This window comes from Ambystoma mexicanum, chromosome 3q (genome assembly GCF_040938575.1).
Source record: "Ambystoma mexicanum isolate Mex_15411 chromosome 3q, UKY_AmexF1_1, whole genome shotgun sequence".
NCBI classification, from domain to species: Eukaryota; Metazoa; Chordata; class Amphibia; order Caudata; family Ambystomatidae; genus Ambystoma; species Ambystoma mexicanum.
The window spans coordinates 1,088,977,941-1,089,002,133 of record NC_090926.1 but is presented as its reverse complement, the minus strand read 5'-3'; the positions used below and the strand labels follow the sequence as shown (position 1 = coordinate 1,089,002,133).

Sequence of the window (24,193 nt, the reverse complement as noted above, 5' to 3'; positions counted from 1 at the left end):
AGAGGACGCAGCGCAGCTGCTGAGAGTGTATATGAAGAGACTATTTCGGTAAGGCATTATATGGTAAGTCAAAGGTAAGGCAGGGAGCCCCTGCTCAGAAGGGAAGGGAAGGTGGAACCACAATATAGCAAATTATTTAAATTAGAAATACAGAAATATAATAAGTGGTCTTATAACAGGCCTGGAGTAGGTAGTGGTTGTTATTCTAGCTTGTTATTTTATTTAATTGTATTCATATTTTATTGGGTAAAGAACAGACCCTAGAAGGGGCGGGAATTGTGTGCGTCTTGGTGTTATGTGGCATTGCATGATTTTGTGGAGTGGTGTATGTGTGCAAGGAACGGGGATAGAAAAGGGTGGGGGTTGATTTTCTTTCAATTGGTTGAAAGCAAAGGGCAGCATGGGCGGCACATTAGCAGGTCTTTGAGGGGGCAAGTAAGAGAGAGACATCATTAACATGGAGGGGGACCAATAGAGCACATGTATAAGGCTGTGCCACTGTATCATGACAGAGGCCAGGGCAGGGCTCACACAATAAGAGCATCTTAGAACACATGTCCACATGTTTAGTAGCTAAATATAAGGGGAAGCAGCTACAGAAGAGAGAAGAAATCATGGATCCTGGCGTATGTTCAAAGACACAGAAGACCAAGGGGGCGGAGTAGGGGCACAGAGACAGAAAGATGGAAAGTGCAGGAACAAGGAAGTAGAGGGCGGGGTGCCAGCAGAGCGCTGGGGTTTATATCCCTTGACAGTGTATCCCGCAGAAGGGTACACACATTCAATCTATGTACCACTTGCGATAGGGACCCCTTCTGCTGTGGTAAGGACCCTTCAGCACCTGTAACACCACAGACTACCGCTCCCCAACCCCCATACACAAACCCGCCTGAAGTATCGGCACCCACGCGTGTCAGGTCACGAGAGTGCAAAGACTGGTTGTCAGAGTTGTTAATAGAATTGAACAGGATACCAGAATCCTCAAGAGAGTTGAGGGATGTACGGGCACCGGAAGATGGATCAGGAGAATGGAGATCAGGTGATTTGTTGCTTAGAATGAATCAGAGAGGAATCCAAAATGTATGTGTTGAAAAGAAAAGAGGCAGACGTAAGTGGACGTATTTCTGAGCAGAGACAGTGGTGGGAGATGTCAAGAGGGAGGACGAAAGTGATTCGTTCACTGAGGACCAGGGTGAAGAAGATGAAAGGTGTGAAGTGGCAGCTGAGAGTACCCACTAAGCAGTAGGGACGTGGGGGAGAGGCCGGTTGAGGAATAGAACTGGCAGGATGGCAACAGTAAGTAGAAGGGGAAGTGTGAAGAATGACAGGAGAAGTTGAGTAAAGATGCAGAAGCCCCGGGGAGAACACATAGGGGGCGGGGAGAACACAGTATGTGCCCTAGCCCCAGATGGATAAGAACAATTTAATTAAGGCTCTCCACAGCTCACAGGAGGGGCGAGCAAGTGGATATACAAATTTGAAAAGCAAACAGCAGAGGTGCCCCTGGAAATAGGGGATCTTGAGAGCTTTATGGTGGCTATATTTGGAGCCAGGCTGGGGGCCAGGCTGGGGATGTGTGGGTTAAAGCTGGATATCCGGGTATAACCCTGGGGGACGATGAACATGATGGAGCACAGTTTAACAGAATTAGAGCACAAGTGTGGGACGCTTTACGGAGCGCTTTCCCAAATACCCCCAATTTACAGTCCCTGATGCAGTGTACAATGGGGATGATGAAGATCCAGCAAAATTCATTCTTAAATTGCAAGAGATGTGGAGGGCGGAGACTGGAGGACCGTGGGACCGTTGAATATCCTTTTTTCTATCGTTCAATTTTATTGTAAAGAGAACATTGCCAAAGGAAGTACAGAAGGCCTTAAATAAAATTGTGGGTATTGAGGCAAAGGGGTGGCCCGAAATACAGAGCATAATAGTGCATCTATGGAAAAGGATTAAAGAACGAGAGAAGGAAACAGCTCAAGGCATCAAGCGGAGGAAGCAACATTGATAGAAAAGAAATTGGCAAAGGGTGTCTGTGTCTACGCCTGTACAGGTAGAGGGGACAGAGAGTACCCAACAAGTTGTGAGTGCCACTTTTGCTGCACTCTGGGCTGAAGGAGGACAAGGACAGTGGCACGGGGGACAGTAGTGTCCCGACCCACAGTGGCTACAAGGAGGACCACAGTGAGAAAGAGGAAATAAACTGTTCACATTCATAGTGCACTCAGGTGCAACTAAATCATGTATCATCAAGGGAAATTTTCCCTTAGCAGGAAACTATCTTGACGTTCAAGGATTCTCTGGGGTTATTTCCAAGGTTCCATGCACAGAGGAGCTGGACTTAAAGGTGCGATGGAAGGTAATTCGGGGTCCCATACTATATTCTGAAAGTTCCCCTGTTAATTTTCTAGGCAGAGACCTGCTCAGAAAATTACATGTTATAGATGGATTTGTAGTCCACAGCTTTAAAGGTACTTTGGTACGGTATCATTATGCTATTGAGAATAACAAGAAAGATGGGGAAACAATACTAGATATGTGTATCCCTTGTGACATAATGATATAGTACCGAAGAGGGCAGTGCCCCTGATGGCAGTATTAAACCCACCTCTATTTTTTGAAGAAGACTTACAACACATGCCTTTACAGCTGTGGACTACAAATCCACATGATGTTGGATTAGTGAAAGACGTGACCCCTGTGCATATAACACTGAAGCCAGGTGCGGGTATGCCAGGGTAAGACAATATCCATTATCGAGGGAGGGTATTAGAAAGACAATACAGACCCTACTTTACCAGGGGATCATTGTGCCTTCATCGTCTCTGTGTAATACGGCAATTTACCCCGTCAAGAAATCAACAGGGGGCAATTGGAGAATGAACCAGGATTTGCGCCCCCTCAATGATGTGGTGCAGAAAGAATTTCCGAATCCTGTAGCATCCCCCTTCTGAATTGTATGTAGCATCCCCAAAGAAGCCACTTATTTCACTGTAGTGGACTTGAAAAATGCATTCTTCTCGATTCCACTCCATCCTGAGTTGAGGTGCCTTATGGCATTTACACAGTGCCAGATAGGGTTTGAACACACTAGTTTACCCCAGGCTTACTGTGAGACCGAGCATATTCAACAAAATACTACATGCTGATTTAGGGAATATTCAGGTGCCTAGCACGATTATTTTATTTATGAATGTATTTATTTTCTTGTTTTCTTGCTAGGTGCTTATACAATAAGAACATACTGTTTCAAAGCGCCCACAGGGCAAGGGCGGGAGCAAGAGTGGCAAATACATCAAAGTACATGAAAAACACAATATATAAGAGCACTGAGAAAACAGGACAAACCTACTATGCCTTGTGAGTTTTTAGAAAGTGCACGTGCACCAAGGAAGAAGGCAGGGGTTAGTGCTGTTGAGTCTGAGCTCATGGGTGAGCCACAGATGAAGTGCTAGGAATGTTGAGTGCTACATAGCCTGCAGCTTTGAGGGGTGCAAGTGTGAGCCACCAGGGTGGAGGGTGTAAGTGCAGATAGACAGGAGCTGGGCCGATTGGGTGCAGGTGGTCAGGGCCCTGTGGATGCATAAGGGCCCAGGACAACAATTACTGCAACTGGGGAATTAGTATGGGGGGAGAAAAGGAAAGGAGGAGATGAAGAGGAGAGTCTTAAGGAGCTTTCCATACGAGAGAGCCAGCTGAGGAAAGCGAACGACCATCCGCCCTCTGTTCAGAAAAATGCTTTATACACAATGAGTTAGAGCCAGAGGAGCATAGTGATCCAGAGGGGGAGTATTTAGTAAGATAAAGTTGAAGATAGTGTGGTCCCCGGGCCCAGACATCCTTGTGGATGATGCAGAGGGATTTTAATTTAATCCGTGCAGAAACTGGGAGCCAGTGAAGAGTTTTTAGAGCAGGAGAGATGCAGTCCCGGGGCTTAAGGGGCTTAAGGTCAATGATAAGTTTGCTGCCCTATTCTGGATTAGCTGGAGGAGTAGCAGAGTGGAAGATGTTAGATTCAGGAGGAGTCTATTGCAATAGGGAAGCCTAGAGAGAACCAGGGTTGGGTCACATTGAGCCTACGGGGGAAAGTGAGAAAAGGGAGAATTCCTTTGAGAAGGAAGAGCTGAAAGTAGGACTTCTTGGCAATATCCTGAGTGTGAGGGAGGAAGGAGAGAGAGAGGAGTCCAAGATGACTCCAAGGTTTCTGGCTTCAGAATGCTCTAGTAGTAACGGCCAGAGCACATCACAACAGTCTTAAGGATTCAGCCACTAAATGGAATAATTTAGTCCCCAGGATCTGAGTCACTGCCAGGTCAGTCTATTTCTCTATTTTCAGCTATTCTCCAATATAAAAAGACAGAGAAACATGCCTTCCACACCAATTTGTTCCTAAATGACCTTTTAATTTCTCTATATAGATTCACATACAAAATAAAAGGATTAGAATATCGATTCACATTTTGCCTTTAATCCTTCCCCGTCCTGATGAAGGCCCACTAGAACATCATATGGTATGGTCGCCTGGAGGTACGCATCATTACTAAAAGGGCCAAAACACTCTGTGTCCGCGCATTTACCAAAAATAAGATACAAGCAACAAACTAAACAGTGGCGACTGTGTACACCTGCGTGTAGCCCCCAGTGCCACAAGCTTGACTATACAACCATAACTAAATAAAACAGACTGTGTTCTAGATAGGGAAAAGTGATACGACATTGTTCCCACTACATGCAAGAACGTTTTGGTTGTTAGCAGCCACCCATAAAAGCATTGTATATGGAATTGTTACTGATACTGTCATTGCAATGAAAGCACTTTTGAATACTAACCCCACATGAGAGGCATAATGGAGAATAAGCCTATCTTATATTGTATGAGAAAATGTTGTAAAATGTTTTAATGTTTGTCATGATATATATGTTTGAATATTATGACCTATTATGGAGAGTGCTTAACAAGCAGAAATACAATTGTCTTGTATGCACAAAGAAGAACACTAAGGCGTAGTGCATTCCCAATGATATATGTGCATCGGAAATAGAGTTCCAACCAGAACTGGAGATCTGAGGGAGGGGTAGCTGTTCACTTTGTTCTTTATTATATATGTACTTTCCCCATTTATAAGTGAAAGCCCCACGTGAACAAAAATGTAGGGGCCAACCCTTTCTTGTTTAAGGGTGCAAGAGGGTCACAGGGAGTTTGAAAAAGAGCTGTGTCTCGTCTGCGTAACACTGAAAGTTGGAAGAGAAGGAGTGCAAGCAGAGCAAGGTAGATGTAAAAAGCCATGGGGAGAGAATAGAACCCTGGGCGCCACCCGAGGGAAGAAGTAGAGTAGAAAGCGCCCAGGATGACTTAGAAAGAGCAGTCACTAAAGTCGGATGTCAGCCAGTCCAGTTCCTGCTCTGAGATACTGAGGGTATCATGGAGCCTTTGTATGATGATTGAATGGTTGACTGTGGCAAAGGCAGAGGAGAGATCAAGAAGGATAAGGACAGCTGGGGAGTTGGAGCCCAGAGATGTGAGCAGTTCTTCACAGGTGTTCAGAAGTGAGGTTTCCGTGCATCTGGACGCTTGGAATCCAGATTGATGGTCGTGGTGATCACCAACAAGTTCAGTGTGTGAGTTCAGTTGGGGCAAAAACAACTTTTCCAGCAGTTTCCCCAGGAAGGGAGTTATGTAGATATGGCAGTAGTTGGCAGAGCAGGTAGGATCTGATGAAGTTTTTTTCAGGATTGGGCACACAGGGGAGTACTTAAGGGAGGAGGGGAAAGATCGTGTGATGAAAGAGTGATTGCAGAAAACAGCGAGAGCAGGGGCAAGAGAGCCCAGGTTATCCTTGATGGTCCTGGATGAGCAGGGGGAAACCTGCTTATAAGAGGCCTCATGAAGCAGACAACTCTGGCAAATTCTTCAGGTGTGACAGGGGTGAAGGAGGAGAAGGAGGACGGAGGAGGGAGGGGGTGTTGTGATGAGGGGTTGTGGGACAGGTTATGAGGGAGAGTAGCAAGGGTAGTAAGGATGTCCTGGGTTTTGGAGGAAAAGTGTGAGGCCAGTGCATTGCAGAGGGCCTGGGAGCGAGATGGTGAGGAGAATGAGGAGGGGATCGCTAGTTCCCTGCAGATCTTGAAAAGTGCAGCCGTGTTATTGGATGCACCAGAAACCTGTGCCTGAATGTGGGCTCTTTTCTTGCCACGGATGGAGTGTCTGCATTGCCTTTGGAGAAGGCGGCAGGCCAGTTTGTCAGAGGCTGAGCCTGAGGTTTGCCACTTCAGTTCTGCTGCCCTGCACTTGCATTTCATGGCTGCAAGTTCGGTGTCGTACCAGGTGTTACGCTTAGAGGCAGGTTTGAGGCAGATCCTCATGACTGGGGCAATAATGTCAAGAGTATTGGTGATGGAAAGGTGGAGGTTGCTGAGGGCAGAGTCAGAGGTGGAGTCAGAGGTGGTGGGGTGGGGGGTGGTGAAGGTGGAAGCAAAGGCAGCTGCAGACACTTGTTTCATCGGTCGGATGTTAGCGAACAAGGTTGATGCAAATTTTGGGGGGTGTTCATGGGGCCATGGGGACTCAAGTGGGAGGAGAGGAGAGAATGGTCAGACCAGGAGAGAGTGTGACTAGTAGGAGTGAGAGAGAGAGAGATCAGTGTGTATGAGGACATCCAGAGTATGTCAAGCTGAGTGGGTTGGCCCAGAAGGGAGAATGGAGAGGGAAAGCGAGGTGCAGAGGTCATCATTGAGGAGCATGGATGCAGAGCCTGGGGAGTCCAATTGGATGTTGAAGTCACCCAGTAGAAGGAGGTCGGATGTGGATGAAAGTAAGGAAGAGCAGAAATCAGCCCATTCAAAGAGGAACAGGGTGGTTGCGTCTAGGGCCAGTAAATGGTGACAATGGTCAGGGTGGAGATGGGAGCGGTGACCAACTTGCAAACCAGGCTTTCAAAGGAAGACTAGAGCTGGGTTGGGAAGATGGAAGCAGGAACCCACTCAGGGAAGATTAAGGCAACCACCCAACCAGTGCGGGGAGGTCAAGGCTTCGAGATGATCTTGAACCCTTCAGGGAGGAGGGAGTTAAAAGCAGTGACTGATCTGGCATTGAACCATATCTAGGTAAGAGCGAGAATGTCGAGGTCAGTGTCTTCAAGAAGGAAACATATATCAGCGGAGTGTTTGTTGGATGAGCAGGCGTTAAGAGTTTTCAGGTGGAGGAGGTCTGTGCCTTTGAAGGTTTTCTGAGGTGGTGTACAGGGGCATGGTACATCAGTCAGAGGAGGGGGAGAATTTTATGAGGCAGTGTACACGGGTGTGGTACATCAGTCAGAGGAGGGGGAGAATTTTATGAGGCAGTCTACACGGGCATGGTACATCAGTCAGAGGAGGGGGAAGAGTACCTGGTTGACCTGCTAGTGTGTAGTGACAGTGAACAGCACTACTGAAGGGACTCTATTGCAATTCTACAATTGCTGGCCTGAAAGCGGGACAAGGTCGACAAGGCCAAATTGCAATATTGTCAACAGGAGGTGCTCTATCTGGGGCCGTTCATATCAGCGAATGATAAATGAATACTACCAGATAGGGCAGCGTCAGTATGCACCACCCCCAGACCCACCTCAGTTAAAGAAATGCAGAAGTTTCTGGGCCTATTCAACTACTGTAGGGCATGGATTCTAGATTACGCAGCATACACAAGGCTACTTTTGCAGGCCCTTAGGAAAGAACAACAAACCAAGGACCACAGATTACAGTGGACGACAGGCATGATCAAACAGTTTGATGATTTAAAAGAAGTCATTAGTTCGGAACCCTTACTGGCCACCCCACATAACACACAGGAATTGTACTTGTTTTCACATTCAGATGGCCAGTTTATGACAACGGTATTGACTCAGAAGAGCACTATGGGCCATAAACCAATGGCCTATTATAGCGGCACTTTGGATGAAGTGATGCAAGAGCAGTTCACGTGCAAACAAGCTTTAGCAGCTGCTGCTTTCACGATAGAGAACAGTTCTACAATTGTAATGGGGTGTTCAGTTACGTTGTATTTGGAGCATTCTTTATTTGCCATTCTAGAGAGGTTGAAATCCACTCGGACTACAAAAAGATCTTAAGCGTATGTGATTTTCAATTCTAAACCTCATATTCATGTGGTTAGATGCAAAACAGGGAACCCTGCCACCTTTTTAACAGACATTGCCACTACAGAGGATTTAACGATTCATGACTGTGCCACATAGGAGGGCGAAGAGGACAACATTCCTAAAGCAAGGGTCTGCGCATTGTCAGAGGGTGAGATACTTTTTGTTGACTGGTCTTCCACAATTGACCAGGAGGATGGGCAATGACGGACAGGGGCAACAATGGTATGGCTTGAGGAAGGAGAGTATGAGACGGTGTTCACAAAAAGGTTGCCCATGCATCATTCTGCACAGGCGGCAGAACTCATAGCACTCATCGAAGCATTAAGAGCGTCTAAAGATTGCTATGTCACAATATATTCAGACTCGGCATACGACACAACAACAGTACACGCCATCCTATCCCACTGAGGTGGGGGTTCGGGAGGGCGGGTGGATCCCCAGTGAAGCATACGGAACTGCTAGAAATACTGATAGACACATTATCCCAGCCATCTGTTGTGGCATTTGTCAAGTGCGCTGCCCTCACTAACAGGGCAGACAAAATATTGATTAGGGGACGCAGCTGCTGATGCAGCAGCCAAAATGGGGGCATTTCTGCCAAATGAAATACCTGCTGAATACATTGTGATTGCCCCACCCGCAAGCGGACATCCAGCACCTTGAACAGCCTTGTCCATCTCCCATGAAAGGGAGAAAGAGCTGTAGTCACGGAGAGGTTTTAAGCAATCCCCACCAGATATGTTATGGAGACAAGAGAGCTCTGGGAAGACAGTAATGCCCCAGGAGATGCTACCAGTAGCCTTTGACCACTGCCCATCCCATAGTTCGAGCAACACATAGCAGCAGATATACAGGAGGACTGGTTTATACCAAACATCAAGGAAAGGATTAGAAAAATTGTTATACATTGTACAACATGTCAAAGTTTCAGTACAGGTAGGACACTAGCAACGTTACGGGGCACCTTGCCCTGCCCTATTGGTCCATTCTGTGAATTACACATAGATTACGCTGATATGGGTGAGCGTTGTAATGGATCTAGGTACCTCATTGTAGTGGTTTGTCCATTCTCAAGGTGGGTGGAAGCAGGGCTGTATGCACATCCGAATGCCAAGTGTGCTGCTAGATTTTTTGTATGTGAGGTATTCTCTTGATGGGGTGTGTGAGGTTTTAAGATCAGACAACAGCACACATTTTTACAATACATTATTTCAGCATGTCACAGCACTACTTGGCATCAAGCACCGGACGTGTTCAATTTACCACCCACAGGCCAGTGGCATTGTGGAGAGAATAAACAGGCTCCTCAAAAGGAAGTTATAGAAATTATGTACCACGTTGAAGAAAAACCGGATGCACTGTTTTCTCCTGGCCCTCGTCAATTTATGCATGCAGACAAGCAAAGACCACCATTTGTCACCTCACAAAGTGGTCAACGGCCAGCATATGCATAGCCACATATTCCCTATAAGAAGGGCTTCAGACGCACGTAGGACAGCAGTAGTGCTAGGCGAAAAGTATTTGACCACATCAACTATGGCAATTAAATATGTCTCCCAACAGATTGCACCTCCAGGATTGAGACGACAGACACCGGACATTGTGACTACTACTGCGACAGATCTCGATCATATGATCACACAACAGCTGCTGCCTGAGGACTTCAAATATGCCCACCATTGCGTACGCAGGTGGAATAACCCTCAGTTCCAAGCGCCTTACGAGGGGGTGTTTTGTACTCCCCTTGCAGTAAAAATTAAGGAATTGCGCTATTGGGTCCACCTCTCTGACATCCGTAGGTTACCTCCAGATAGTAAACTGGTACACCACTTATTTTAAAGAACAAGGGATAGCAGTACCTGTACCCAGTCTACCTCACCGGCCTGTCCAGGGACAATACGTGTGCAGTACCACGCTCCAGTGGCAGGCGATGCCCAGCTGCTAGCTCTGTATCTTTCTTTTTTCAGGAGTGCTTTTTCTCTCTCTCTCTCTTTGTGTAAAAAGTACATCTTGTACGTTTCTCCTTTTCGTTGTCTTGTGTGTCTGTGTTTTCATTTCAGAAAAGAAGAAGATTGACGTGACTAATGTAAATAATTTGTTAAGTAGGGACTCGAGGTGTAGATGCATGAATGAGAGGATTTCTCCTATATTTATTATTGTGGGTCGACTATTGTCACAGGTCTTTGTGTGATATTGATAGTACTATTGGGATTGTATTGGGAGGAGGATGTTATAGGGGTAGGTCCTATAAAGGGGGGAATGGGCTTGTATATCATCCAAACGGGACAATACATATAAATGTTAATAATATGAGCAGAGTTACATATATTAGTAATAATGTGAACACTAATAATAATAATGGAAATTAATTTAACAAGCACACCACAACAGTGGGGGAAACAGTGAAAATGTTGTTTTTAGTAAGTAGGAGATTGTCTAACAATGTTAAATGTTAAAGGTATTTATACCGTGCACCGTGACAAACATAGTTGGTCCCTAGGCACTCAGGCGGATCTATAAGGCAGGCAGGTTAGGTTATTCGGGTGAAGAGGGTGTAGGAAAGTGAGAGAAGTGGTGTGCTGTTGGCAGGGTTACCTAGGGTTACCAATCCCAGGTTCCTTAAAAAATAGTTTTACAAACCTGGGATTGGTAACCCTAGGTCTCCTGGGGGCAACCAGACGTGGTCTCCCTCTCACTGTGCTTAGAGAGGCATCAGCTTCACCTCACTGATGATCCCCAACAAGGGTGAAACACGTGTATGGGGTTGCTGGTGGTACTCTCGTTCAGATTGGAATTGCCATTGTATTTCGGTGCTGGACTGCCCCTGGGCAGGACAAAGACTGATATGCAAATGGATATTTCCCATCTGTGAAAGGCACAGTGAGTAAAAGCAGTGGCTGCAAACTCTCAAGTGGTTAATAACCACTGAACAGGTTATCATGTCTGTTCTTGCGAGAGAGGGGCGCCCGCTACCTTTGTAAAACTATTTTTTAAGGAACCTGGGATTGGTAACCCTAGGTCTCCTGGGGGCAACCAGACGTGGTCTCCCTCTCACTGTGCTTAGAGAGGCATCAGCTTCACCTCACTGATGATCCCCAACAAGGGTGAAACACGTGTATGGGGTTGCTGGTGGTACTCTCGTTCAGATTGGAATTGCCATTGTATTTCGGTGCTGGACTGCCCCTGGGCAGGACAAAGACTGATATGCAAATGGATATTTCCCATCTGTGAAAGGCACAGTGAGTAAAAGCAGTGGCTGCGAACTCTCAAGTGGTTAATAACCACTGAACAGGGTATCATGTCTGTTCTTGCGAGAGAGGGGCGCCCGCTACCTTTGTAAAACTATTTTTTAAGGAACCTGGGATTGGTAACCCTAGGTCTCCTGGGGGCAACCAGACGTGGTCTCCCTCTCACTGTGCTTAGAGAGGCATCAGCTTCACCTCACTGATGATCCGCAACAAGGGTGAAACACGTGTATGGGGTTGCTGGTGGTACTCTCGTTCAGATTGGAATTGCCATTGCATTTCAGTGCTGGACTGCCCCTGGGCAGGACAAAGACTGATATGCAAATGGATATTACCCATCTGTGAAAGGCACAGTGAGTAAAAGCAGTGGCTGCGAACTCTCAAGTGGTTAATAACCACTGAACAGGTTATCATGTCTGTTCTTGCGAGAGAGGGGCGCCCGCTACCTTTGTAAAACTATTTTTTAAGGAACCTGGGATTGGTAACCCTAGGTCTCCTGGGGGCAACCAGACGTGGTCTCCCTCTCACTGTGCTTAGAGAGGCATCAGCTTCACCTCACTGATGATCCCCAACAAGGGTGAAACACGTGTATGGGGTTGCTGGTGGTACTCTCGTTCAGATTGGAATTGCCATTGTATTTCGGTGCTGGACTGCCCCTGGGCAGGACAAAGACTGATATACAAATGGATATTACCCATCTGTGAAAGGCACAGTGAGTAAAAGCAGTGGCTGCGAACTCTCAAGTGGTTAATAACCACTGAACAGGTTATCATGTCTGTTCTTGCGAGAGAGGGGCGCCCGCTACCTTTGTAAAACTATTTTTTAAGGAACCTGCGATTGGTAACCCTAGGTCTCCTGGGGGCAACCAGACGTGGTCTCCCTCTCACTGTGCTTAGAGAGGCATCAACTTCACCTCACTGATGATCCCCAACAAGGGTGAAACACGTGTATGGGGTTGCTGGTGGAACTCTCGTTCAGATTGGAATTGCCATTGTATTTCGGTGCTGGACTGCCCCTGGGCAGGACAAAGACTGATATGCAAATGGATATTACCCATCTGTGAAAAGCACAGTGAGTAAAAGCAGTGGCTGCGAACTCTCAAGTGGTTAATAACCACTGAACAGGTTATCATGTCTGTTCTTGCGAGAGAGGGGCGCCCGCTACCTTTGTAAAACTATTCTCCTAGTTATGCAGTCATTCCAAATTGTTGGTGCGAGGTGAGATCCTCTGAATTTTCTTTTGTTCTAGGGTTTCGCTTCCGGGCGGATGTCGTTGCTTGATCTAAGCATCCTTGTTGGGTGATGTAGGCTTAATTTGACACTCATGATCTCTGTGCCTTGGTTGTGGATTGCTCTGCGCGTGATGCACATTGATTTGAATTTGATTTGCTTTTTTATTGGTAGCCAATATAGTTTAGTTTCGTTTTATTTATTTATAGAGCGCAAACCCAACCCGGAGGCAAGTGGGCGCTATTTGTACATGTTACAGTAAAAACTGTAGAAACAGGCAAACATAAGGCATAATCATAGATCATAACAGGTAGTTACAAGCATACAGAATTTTACAAATGTATATACAATATGTTCAGTTACATCAGGAATGACGATATCAGTACAACCTATTGCTACTATAGTCAGGCAAGTGAGTACGTTTACATACAGTGTGAGCCTGCATATTTATGCTTGATATTGCTCCTGCAACCAGGTTTTAACCTTTTCGCAGAAGAGGAGGAATGCAGGTTCCTCTCGCAAGGATGCAGGTAATGTATTCAATATTTTGGCCTCTACGACTGGAACGCTAGCCCCTCCTGCACTTTGTTGTTGAGGAATGGTGACACAGTGTGATTGGGCTGATCTGGTAGGTCTCTAAAGGTTGTCATTAGACTAAACCGCGCTCAGCTTAATTTCAATTAGCAAAACGTATGCAGTAATAGTATTGCATTCTGAAAAATCACATAAGGTAGTGAATATTACTGATCCTATTTATTGTGAACAGCTGACACGTGTTTCAACCCTTGGTCGTCTTCGTGCGGGGTATTAATCGCCTTGAGCAATGTCTCATTGTATAAGTCGACTAAAATCGAATGGTCTGTATGCAAAGTGGTGGGGTGGGTGATAGGTGTCAGTAGAGGCAGGAGGTTCTCTAAGGTTAAGTTATGTTTGTTTCTCGTCATCGTGGCTGGTACAGGGGTATGTTTTAGAGAGAATGTCAATATTAGAATTTAGGTCCGCTAGCCAATCTGGCGTTCTTCCTTTTGTGTGGGGTGGGTTTTGCATCCTATGTGTAAAGCCCAGTTCAGAGATAGTGTTCATAAGGGCAGCAGCTTTAAGGTCTTTTGGATCTAGGAAGCCTAGGTTAAAGTCACCCATAATAATGACTTGGGAGTTGCTTTTCGTATTGGTTGAAAGTAAGTTTGAGATATCATTTACGAATGAGGATAATGGGCCAGGTGGTCAGTAGGCTATTAGTCCTTCTTAGGCTGAGGGCTGTTTTGTATATGAAGGCGGTGCCGCCTCCTTTGGTATTGTTGGTGTTGTTGGCCTCTCTATCCACTCAGATGATTGAGTAATTATCCGGGATGGCTAGGGTCAGGGAGGGGCCAGATGCTGTGTGGAGCCATGTCTCTGTAATGGCGATGAGGTCGAGGTCGTGGAGTGTAATGAAATCAGCGATGTCTAGAGCATGTGCAGGTAGTGATCTAGCATTGATGAGGCCAGCTTTGATAGTAGGAATGGGTGTGTTTTGTTTGGATGAGGGTGGCCTCGTCTTAGTTGCTCAAGGCGGGGGAGCAGGATTAATTGTGATTATGGGTTCTGGGATAGAACAGTTGTTGCTGGTCTGGGTATGATGTGTGAAGCGAGATCCAAGTCTGAAGTTTCTGAGAGGTAGTGGGCAAGGAATGATATGAGCGCTGGTGGGTGTGTTGGTTTGCAGTGTATGTGAGATGCATGGAGGCAGGTGTATGTATTGTTGCACTAGTGTGGCAGGGTGAGGCGTCATGGGATGAGCCTCAGATGAGTGTTTGGTAAAATAGTTAGATGGAGGTAACCTAGGAAGGTATTTCTGATCCTGGCATAGGCCTGTTTGTAGGAAGGTAGAGGGTGGTATGAGGGCTGAGGCCGGAAGTATAGAAGCCATAGTAAGGCAGGTGACGGAATTCCTAGGATTTATCATGGTGTCCATGGTGAATGGGAAAGAATGGGAAAAGATGGATACTAGTGGGAATGGGACACAGTGGATGAGGCAGATTAGGATGTGAACTAGGGCTCAGAGTGGACACGGCATGACTAATTCACCTTTCTTTATGCTAGTGTATTAGTACGCTAGAGATAGTAGGCTAGTGTTCTCATGGCTGAGATGATGGTTAAGCTTATCGGTAGAAGGTGGTGATTCAGGCACAATCCTCATAAGAGACAGGGCAAAATGACTGTCAGTGTTTGACCAGATGTGCTTATAAGGTATGATGACCTGGTCACGGACAAGTAGCAACTCGGTCAGCAGTTGTGGGTCCGTTTCTGATGAGGATCAGTTATGAAAGCACAGTGTGCCATTGTAATACATAACAGGAAGTAGGAAGCAATGTTGAGTGCAGGACAGTACAATATTAACAGCATTGGATTCCAAGTACCAAATGCAGCAGTAATTGTGTCAAGCTTACTGTAACTGTGATGCCAGTTTAAATACAGACGAGTAAAGCATTTGAGATACAGACATACAAGTCGAGAAGTTGTTGCAAATGTAATGACCAGGTACGAGAACGTGGCAGTAAAGCATAGACATAGTATGGGCACAGTATTAGAATCATAGGAATAACATGCATTACAGATGATTAATCACTGGTCAAGTAATGTGCATAACAGGCATAGCGGTTAAGAATCTATGGGTTCTAGTACAGAAGTGAGACGATTTCGCAGTGGGCTTTAAGCTGCAGGAGATATTATAAGCACAGTAATAGACCTAGTGCTGACGTATGCGATGGCAATAAGGTGTACATAGTAGTAGTAAGACATGTAGGAGTTAATTACAAGCTTCAGTTAGGGGTGACCATCGTTTACTCAACGTACCTGGTGATATTCATACTCTAGAAATATTTACGTTAAATGGCAAATAGTAAACATTGCTGGATTAATAGTTATATAATAATGTAGTGTTTTTAGCACTGATGTGATGTGTTCATTTTGGGGTAGTTTAAGGAGCAATCTGGCCGCTGGATTTTGTATGCGCTGTAGTTTTTTTAGAAGTCGTTCAGGCATACCCAGACAGGCTATTGGCATAATCTACTCTGGACATGATGAGAGCAATGACAGTAAATGTTTTGTTGGCGAATGACAGGAATGGTAGGATCCTTTTTACCGCTCGCAGGAGAAAAAACATTTCTTGAGCAGAGAATTTGCTTGTGGCTCTAGAGTAAGTTTGTTGTCCATCAGGACACCCAGGTTTTTAACAGTCAATGATGAGGCATGAGTTTTACTGAGTTCCCTTGTCCAAGGGATGTAGTGGTTGTCTCCTCAGTTTTTTGTGATGATTATTATTTCCATTTTGCCTGGGTTGAGTTTGAGGTAGTTCGAGTTCATCCAGTTAAATATATCTCGAAGGCAGTTCTCTAGTGGTGTGTTTTCTTCTTGAGTGTCTTGTATTTTGTAGACTATTTGTGTATCATTAGCGTAGTTGTAGCAAGTGAGGCCGTATCTTTTGATGATCTTGATTAGTTTAGATAGGTAGATGTTGAATAATAACGGGGAGAAGGATCATCCTTGTGGGGCTCCGCATGTGGATTCTCTTGGGTTGAATTTGAAAGATTTCATCCATATGGCCTCTGTTCTGTTTGTTAAGAATGATTTGATTAACAATAAGGTGCTGTCAGTTATTCCCAGTCTTTCCAATCTCGTGATGAGGATGTCATGGTTAACTGTGTCGAATGCCACAGAGAGGTCTAGAAGTATCAAGGCAGTACTGTTGTCTGAGCCTGTGTTTGCTTTTAGGTCATTCCAATGTGAAACGATATAATGTTATGCCATCTCTGAAAGCATGTATAGAATAATGAAAAGATAAGCACGAAGAAAGTATGACATGTATCAAGGGCTGGGTTTGGATGTGATTGAGGATATGCGCCATCCCGAGTTTACAAACTGATGGTATTCTGACATGAATGGTGTGGGAAGAAACACTGTGAATGGAAGCTGTTATGTGTGTTCACTCATTCCACGTGCATCAGTGGCACCCAAGGTTTTAGTGCCGCAAACAGTCCTAAAAGGAATGTTCCAGGCACATAATATATAACTGCAAATGGTGAGTCCAGATCTTGTACGGTGCAGCAACTATCCAAAAGGCACCAAGTGTGTTTAACTGCCATATCTGATGGTGAAAGGGCGTAAACATGGCAATAATAACTGTCAGGACACCACACTACCTTGCTTAGCAGAAGGACTGGTAACATATAGCAAGGAAAGGATAGCGTGAGTGGACAATTTTTGTGCACAAATCTGGACAGAGCATATCACAAAGCTGATGTGGATTGCAACAATGGAAAAGACGGTGCGAGTACACAAGGAAGAAGAATACAGATGCTGATTCTGCAGCAAGGGTACAGTCTATCGGCTCGAACAAACGTTGCAATAAGGCTCTCCTAATCACAGGCATGAAGAAACGTACAGCTGCGATGATGGATTAATACTGGGTCTATGGCCAACAAGCTTACTTGCACCTGCCACCATCATGGAGGGGCTGTTGTTCGCTGGCCACATTGCACTCAGCACTATTAGTGATCCCCGTATAACACCTGAAGGGGGAGCGCTGACTGCCGAGGGACCAACTAGTCTCCCCATTGTCAAAAATGAAGATAATGGCCTGTTGCTCCACAGCCTGCCAAGAAAAGGACAGTTGCAACAACCCGAGAGGATGAAAATATCAAATTACATATCCAAAGATTTACAGACTCTTCAGCTCCGCAGAATCCTTTTTTGCATCTTTACTTTTGCCAGGAGTGGTCCAAATGGTTGCAGATGATGAGATGTGAGTTAGTCCAGCTCGCAAACAATACAGAGAACAGGTTCAACGAGATCAATGTTGAGTTGCATGCAGTAAGACTTATGACGATGCAAAACCCATATGTGTTGGACACGTTAACAGCAATGGAAGGTGGGGTTTGCAGAAAGTTTGGCAATTTCTGCTGCACTTTCGTGCCTCCAGAGGATGCAGACAACGCATCATTATGCCACATCATCGCCGCTGTCCATGGCCTGGGTGTTCTCATGAAGGAGGGAGAGTACAGGCAAGTGATCAGTTTACTTTGGCATTTAATTGGGCCCTGTCATGGCTTGGAGAGATCATGAAGATGTTAATGCCCATCATTGTGTTCATCCATGTTATTTTCTGCCCCTGTCAGTTGGGTTTTCAATGTTGTGACAATGTGGCACCTAGCAGCGCAAGAATGATGGTATCAATTGGTGTTCCAAAAGCATCTTTCGAGACAATATGCCTCGTGAGATGCCACAGGGTTGCCCTAAATGTGAAATGCTCCCCATCACATATGAAGATGAAGTTGATCATCTATACCACACTACCATTTATCCACCCCCTGATCTAGAAAATGACACAGAGGTTTGAGTGGACCTGGCGGGGGACGGGGGATGTATCTATATGACTTGCCCACCTGAAGAGTGCACGCGCAGTGGGAGAGTTTATGGTCAGTGTGTAGGGCCTGGGTGCCAATAAAGGGAACTCAGCCATATGTGGAAGCAGAGAAGAGGGAACGGGAGCATAGAGGTATAGCAGAGTTCATTACTGTAGAAGCAACGAAAGGAGGGAATGTTGGGAAGGGGGCAGACCTGTCCCCTCCCCCTAGGCACTTTAGAGTGAGATGAGATCCATTTGAAGCACTATGATGGGTCAGAAGGGCCGGTGGGAAGACCACCTCCCAGTATTAAAGGTCCCCACTCCAATATAACCAAATATAGTCTATCCACATAGTACAGCATAGGGCACAATCAGCATTGCTATTTTTCATAGATATTAGTAACCATAGGTAGAAGGGAAGGCCTGCACAGCAAATGCAGATTTGCATGCACTAGGCCCAAATTGCGAGACAAGGGAAATCTCCAGCCATGCCCGAGCTCCCATGAGGACAGCCCACACTCCCAACCGCCACTACGCCTATTGATTGTTCTTACAGTGTTGCAAAGATGTTCGAGCGGAATGTTCCCTTCAAGGCCGTGATCACAGACCGGCACCTGGTGTGCATGTTATCTCACACTGGCCAAAGCATGACCCGGCCCATCCCCAAGCGACCACAAGTTATAGCCCATATAACTGACTAAAACTTAAGATTCCTGAATTCCATGGCACCAGGTGCTCTTTGACCACCAACCCCAAAGTAAGAAGCCCTGAAATGTTCAAAGAGGACGGACAGGGCACATTGTTGCAGCGACAATCGTGTGATTTGTATTGTGATGTGCTGGGAGGGATACATTATAATTAAAAATGAGGGTGGAGACCTTGGAGCCGGATGGCATGGAAGGGAGTGAGTGAAATGTGTGTGTGAAGGTTAGAGTGCCCCAGAACCTCCTTTGTGCCTTTATTAAGGACTGCCAAGTGCACAGTATGAGTGATAAAGCAGTTGTATGGTAGGAGTATCATTAATTTGTTATTTGACCTTCGACCTGAGATCTAGATTATCTCTGCGGCACCCACGTGACAGAAGCCGGACGATTGAGCTGGAACCAATGGCCTGGCATCTTTTATGGGGTGGGCGGTTCCTGTAAAGGCACACACCAACCAGCTGCGCAGGATTTTACTATATGTATTGAGTCATGTATGACAATGTTTTTCTTTATAAGATTCTGCTTGTACTACTTTTTGGCAGAACGTTCTTAGCAGCAGAGTTATTTGCTGTTGCTCTCATCTGCCCATGAGATTAAAATTTGTTATCCTTACAAGATCGACTTGGGCGTTTCTTCCCTAGCGGGTTGTATTCTCTCTGATTTGAGTGTTCAGGGACTTACCTTCACCACGACACCCATGTTAGGCCTATTGGTAGACCACTTAATTTCAGTTCTGATAAACAGTGCCTACTGTTTCATCTGGCATCTGTTATGCACAGAGTACATCACTGCTTTTTTGATTCATTTTCTGGCTATAAGAGATAGAAACCCTGCCTATATGAAGCAGCCCTTTGTCTGCACTGACTTTTTCCAAGGCCTTGGCACTCTGCAGTGGGAAGGAGCCTTGGAAAGGTCATTCATTAACCATGGGCAGGACAATTCCCTGATGTGTGTCTCCAGTCACAACTACCTTTGCCATTTAAGTAGTTTACTATAGTTCATCTAGTGCGGTACTTCTGTGCTCTAGACTAGTGTGTCTCGCTTCACTGAATGCATGCTGTGCCCCCATTCACACCAATATGAAGATTTTCTTTTGCATAGTCCCCCTCTGTAGCAACTACAACTCCTATGCGGTCTGTGAGAAACCTAAGGGTGTCGCACCACTTAGACCCTTGGGATCTGCCATCCAGGTGGCCAGGACACAGCCATCGCTTTTGGATCCAGTTCCTGGGGGTGGACCAGTGTAGGAGGATCACCTGGGTGAGGCGTCCTAGGGAGTCAGACTGGGTGTACCCAAAGGTGAGAAGCGGTATCCCCACTTGTGTTTCCCTGATTCCCCATCATATTACCTAGAACATGTACCTCCCCCCTTTCACACACACACACATAAACACACACTATTACACAGACCGAGTGCTCTGGGACAAGACAGAATCACCCCCAGCCAGTCTGTTTTACATGTCCCGGCCTCAGAGTCAGACACAGTCAGGCACTTGCCTACAGCGACTCACACCTGAATCCCATTATCCTTCCCTACTGGGATAAAAGGCAAAGCATGGGAATACAAAGGGAGCAAGACGAAAGGCACGGAGGGGCAAAACCTCCATGGTGACAGGAGTATCGCAAAGGAGTTGTGGCAGGCCGAACTGGGCAGTGAGAGAGGAGAGGCACTTTACCCCGTTGTATGGTGATCAACTATCTCAGAATGATCGGCGAACATTACAAGCAAAACCTAGCAGGAATACTGAGCGAAGCTTCAAAATCCGTGCACGATATCCAGGCCTTCCTGCACATCTGCTGGAGGCAGAGAGGAGTTACAGCCACCAGTCTGGGTATCGTCCTTGGCTCAAGGAATACAGCCGCCGATAAAACAGCTTTGTGTAACCGTTGAGTTGGAGGGAACTGTGAGATACCAGTGTGCTTTAAAGCGAAGTCTGCGAGTGGCAAGATTGTTTCAACATGAACGGCCATTTGAAAGGTCCATATTGAGAGATGTGAGTGAAGGCTAAGCACAGCGGAGTGGTCCGACACCTGGGGTGCACAGCCGAAGCTCTCTGAAAGGGAGTCTTTGAGTGAAAGAGCAGAACTGAATGAATACATTTGAAGTGGTCATGCAAAGGTCAAAGCAAAATCCCTTTGCACAATCGAAAGGCTTCGAACTTGTTGATCATTAAAGTGAAGAGGCCCGAACGAGGGGAGCCTTTACTTGTGAGACATTTGTGAGAAAACTCATGGAATTCAGCACCGCTGAGGGAAGTCCGCGTCAAAAGGAAAAGAGAAAGGACAGAGCCTGACAGAGAGGGACCTGACATATTCATTGTTTGTAACATTTAGCATGTGAACTGTACAGCAGGATACTTCCCAGTGGAGAGACTATTAATCAACACTGAAAGAGAGACTTTGCTTAGGAAGACCGTGCCTTGTGTAAAGGACTGCTTCCATGTGCCACGAGCTTCGAGTGTACTCCAAGCTCGACTCATGTTCCGCCTTGTCCCGTGCTGAAACCTGGGGAAGGGGAAGCTACAGTTCAGCAGTCCTGAACTACCGAACCCCTTGGACCTTTTAATTTTGTTATACACTGTTTTTGTTATACAAATCATCATCCCACACCTTTTTATTATATATAGGAATGTATGGCAATAGTTTTTTTTTAGTATAGGCCACCTTTGTTTGGACACGACATGACTAGGACAGCGTTTTATTTATTTTTATGGTCGTAGCTTTCTCCAATCGTTAGCAATTAGGTTTAGAATAGGCGTTTTTCCAACCCACGCAAAGTTCAATAAAAACCGTTAAACTACATTACTTGTGTCTGTCGTGCTTCTGATACCATACCTTCCTTACAGGTCCCCCCTCACCTTGAGAAACACCACACCTGGTTCATCGTATATCTTTTTGATCTCTTTCAGCAGATTTTGGCACTTGGCATATCTACTTCCTTTTTGTATGGCTCCCTCTCGAATGCTCATCAGAATATCTTGTTCTTCTAGGTCATGGCTGCTGACAAAACAAAGCTTCATGTCTTCTAGATGTCTCTGGAAGTTCTCAAATTCACATACGATACTCTTCCTCTGGTCTTTGCACAACTCCTATAGTTAGAAAAGTGTTAGGAAGATGATATGCCTCTATAAGCATTGTTTAATAATGACATTGCAAGCCAACATTTCTTTAGTAATCTTTGTGAATTCTAACATGCAAGTGGACAGACAGCACAGTGCTTGGAATGTGATACAGCATTGAGAAAATGTGGACAGCGTAGGAAACTGCTGATCAAAATTACATATGTGTAAAACATTTATGAAAGTGAAATGCAGATATTTGTAAATGATTACCTAATGAATTGGGCCTCATGACAAGTATGGCGGAGCGGGAAAAAATGGCAGTAATGGAATTACTGCCAATGTTCCCGCTCTGCCATACTACAAGTATGGCCCTGGAGTGGAGGATTTACCTCTAGCAGCAGGCCTAGAGTAGCTTAGAGAGAACTCCATTTTGAATCATACTCTTGCAGTTAGGATGGAGAAACGAAACACACCAAGGCCGTATTTACTTGCACGCTCATGTTTGCTGCTCTAGAACACTTATTCATAACCTTGCTTACATCACCAAGGATACTCATGTATTACTTACAGAAAACAGCTTCAAAGGAATGATAAGAGTGTGGGCCTCATCATGAGTTGGGCTGTTGCCCTTAAATGCAGCGGTAATGGTATTACCACCGCATTTAAGGGCTGGCCCTATCACGAGTTGGGCGCTAAATGAGCTGTTTTACTTCCAGCTTTTTTCTAGAGGTGAAAATCCCATTTAGCGCCCTGTTTTTGGCAGTATTACCGCCAGCTGTATTAGCGCACGGTATTAGAGCCAAAAATGCCACATTGTATCCAATGGATGCAATGGGGGTTTACCGTTAACGTCCAACTCGTGATCCGGCGGTGACACTGCCAGACCGGTGGGTGCTAACGCTATTACAGTTGCGCGGTATTACAGCCGGGATACCTCCCAACTCGTGATGAGGCCCTGTGAGTCTTAATTGTATTAAAGGTGTTCATATGTGCTGGATTTCTCTGGAAAGCTGAGGAATTATCTTGGGAGATCAGGCTTATCTGTCTAACCGTAGAAGACCATTGTGCTGATTGAAAGTAGTGAAATCACCATATATAAAGTCAAAGAACCTTTCACTTGTATTGAGATCATTTTCCTGCAAACCTAAGATTGCTGCTAACGGGGTGGGGTAACACAGTGGTGGGATATCTAGGGGGCTGCCTACTCTCCATTCCTTTTGTTCATCCTGCAAGGTTGCCATTAAAAACTTACAAAGCCCACTCAAGATTCAAGTCCTGCGTCTGATTACTGTGATAGTTCTGGTGACTTTAGCCTTGGATTAATTCACTAAGGGTGCCTCAGGGGAGATATAGGCAAACCTCTCAGTGACACCCCCCACCACCAAAGAAGTGGTAGCCAAGTCTCTGCAGCACAGGGACTGCATTTAGGATATTCATCCCTGTTCCAAAACCCTATCATTATGGGTCTACCTCCTTGTGGCAGAATAATATTTAAATATAAGCCATACCTTAGTTAGGGTATATTGGACGGTATTCTCATAATTATTACAGCCATATACTATTTCATATCACAAATGTGTCAAGCTCTGTTTCGGAAGATGATGTGTATTCAGGTCAGATGGTTTGAACCTGAGAGGACAGGAACCTGAATGGCCATGCCTCTCGTTGGGAAATTGGGAAAGTTCTAACGCTGCACGCCATACCACTGACTGGGGGATAGGCACGTCATCATCGTCATTTCTGTCATTTGAGCAAATAAGGTACAAATATTGCAATATTTATGGTAAAAGGGATAAGTGTTACATTTAGGTTACTTTGGGCCTCATTACGGCCATGGCACTCCCGTGATGAAGGGTGCCGCTACGGGACCGGCACCAGGCGTCTTAAGCGGGTCCTGCGAGGGGACCAGGGAGCTAATAACGGGCCCGTTATTAACCGGCCCGTTATTAGCTGCCTCCCCATTCCCATTGTGCCCTATGGGGCTTCAAATGGGAATGGTGATGGGTTTTTCCAATAAGGACTTACCGGGTCCTCCATGGTTGGAATAGCCCGGTAAATCCTCATTGGAGGAACCCGGCACTGGACCCCTACTAAGGGCATGGCTGCCTCCATACTCGTAATGAGGCCCTTTGTGTTATTTTGTGTAGAAGAGATACATTTGTAGATTTGCATGTGCGCCAAAACATAACGATGAAACATTGTCACACGGAGGGCCCCAGCCCACTCAGGTGAAGCAGCAATCAATATTCAGAAATGCACACATAATGGTATACATGTATGGGAAGTATTTTTCAGATTTAGTAAAAGATATGAAATATATGAGGTGTGGTTGCAGTGTGTATCACGGATCTCTGTATAGTGGATTAATTAGAAGAGTGTTTTTGCAATCATGGCAAAGGCCCGTCAGCAGTCTGGGAACATGTTTCGTAAGT

The 24,193-nt window shown here is 45.6% G+C and overlaps 1 protein-coding gene across 2 annotated transcripts in view; it reads right to left on the bottom strand.

Moving 5' to 3' along the window:
* LOC138447629 (E3 ubiquitin-protein ligase TRIM39-like) overlaps positions 1-24,193 on the bottom strand; it is a 252,095-nt gene that overhangs the window by 164,833 nt on the left and 63,069 nt on the right. For both annotated transcript variants that reach the window (XM_069603828.1, XM_069603827.1), the window contains exon 3: positions 21,558-21,788. In XM_069603828.1, the coding sequence (XP_069459929.1) occupies positions 21,558-21,788 (231 nt within the window). The remainder of the gene's footprint in view (positions 1-21,557; positions 21,789-24,193) is intronic.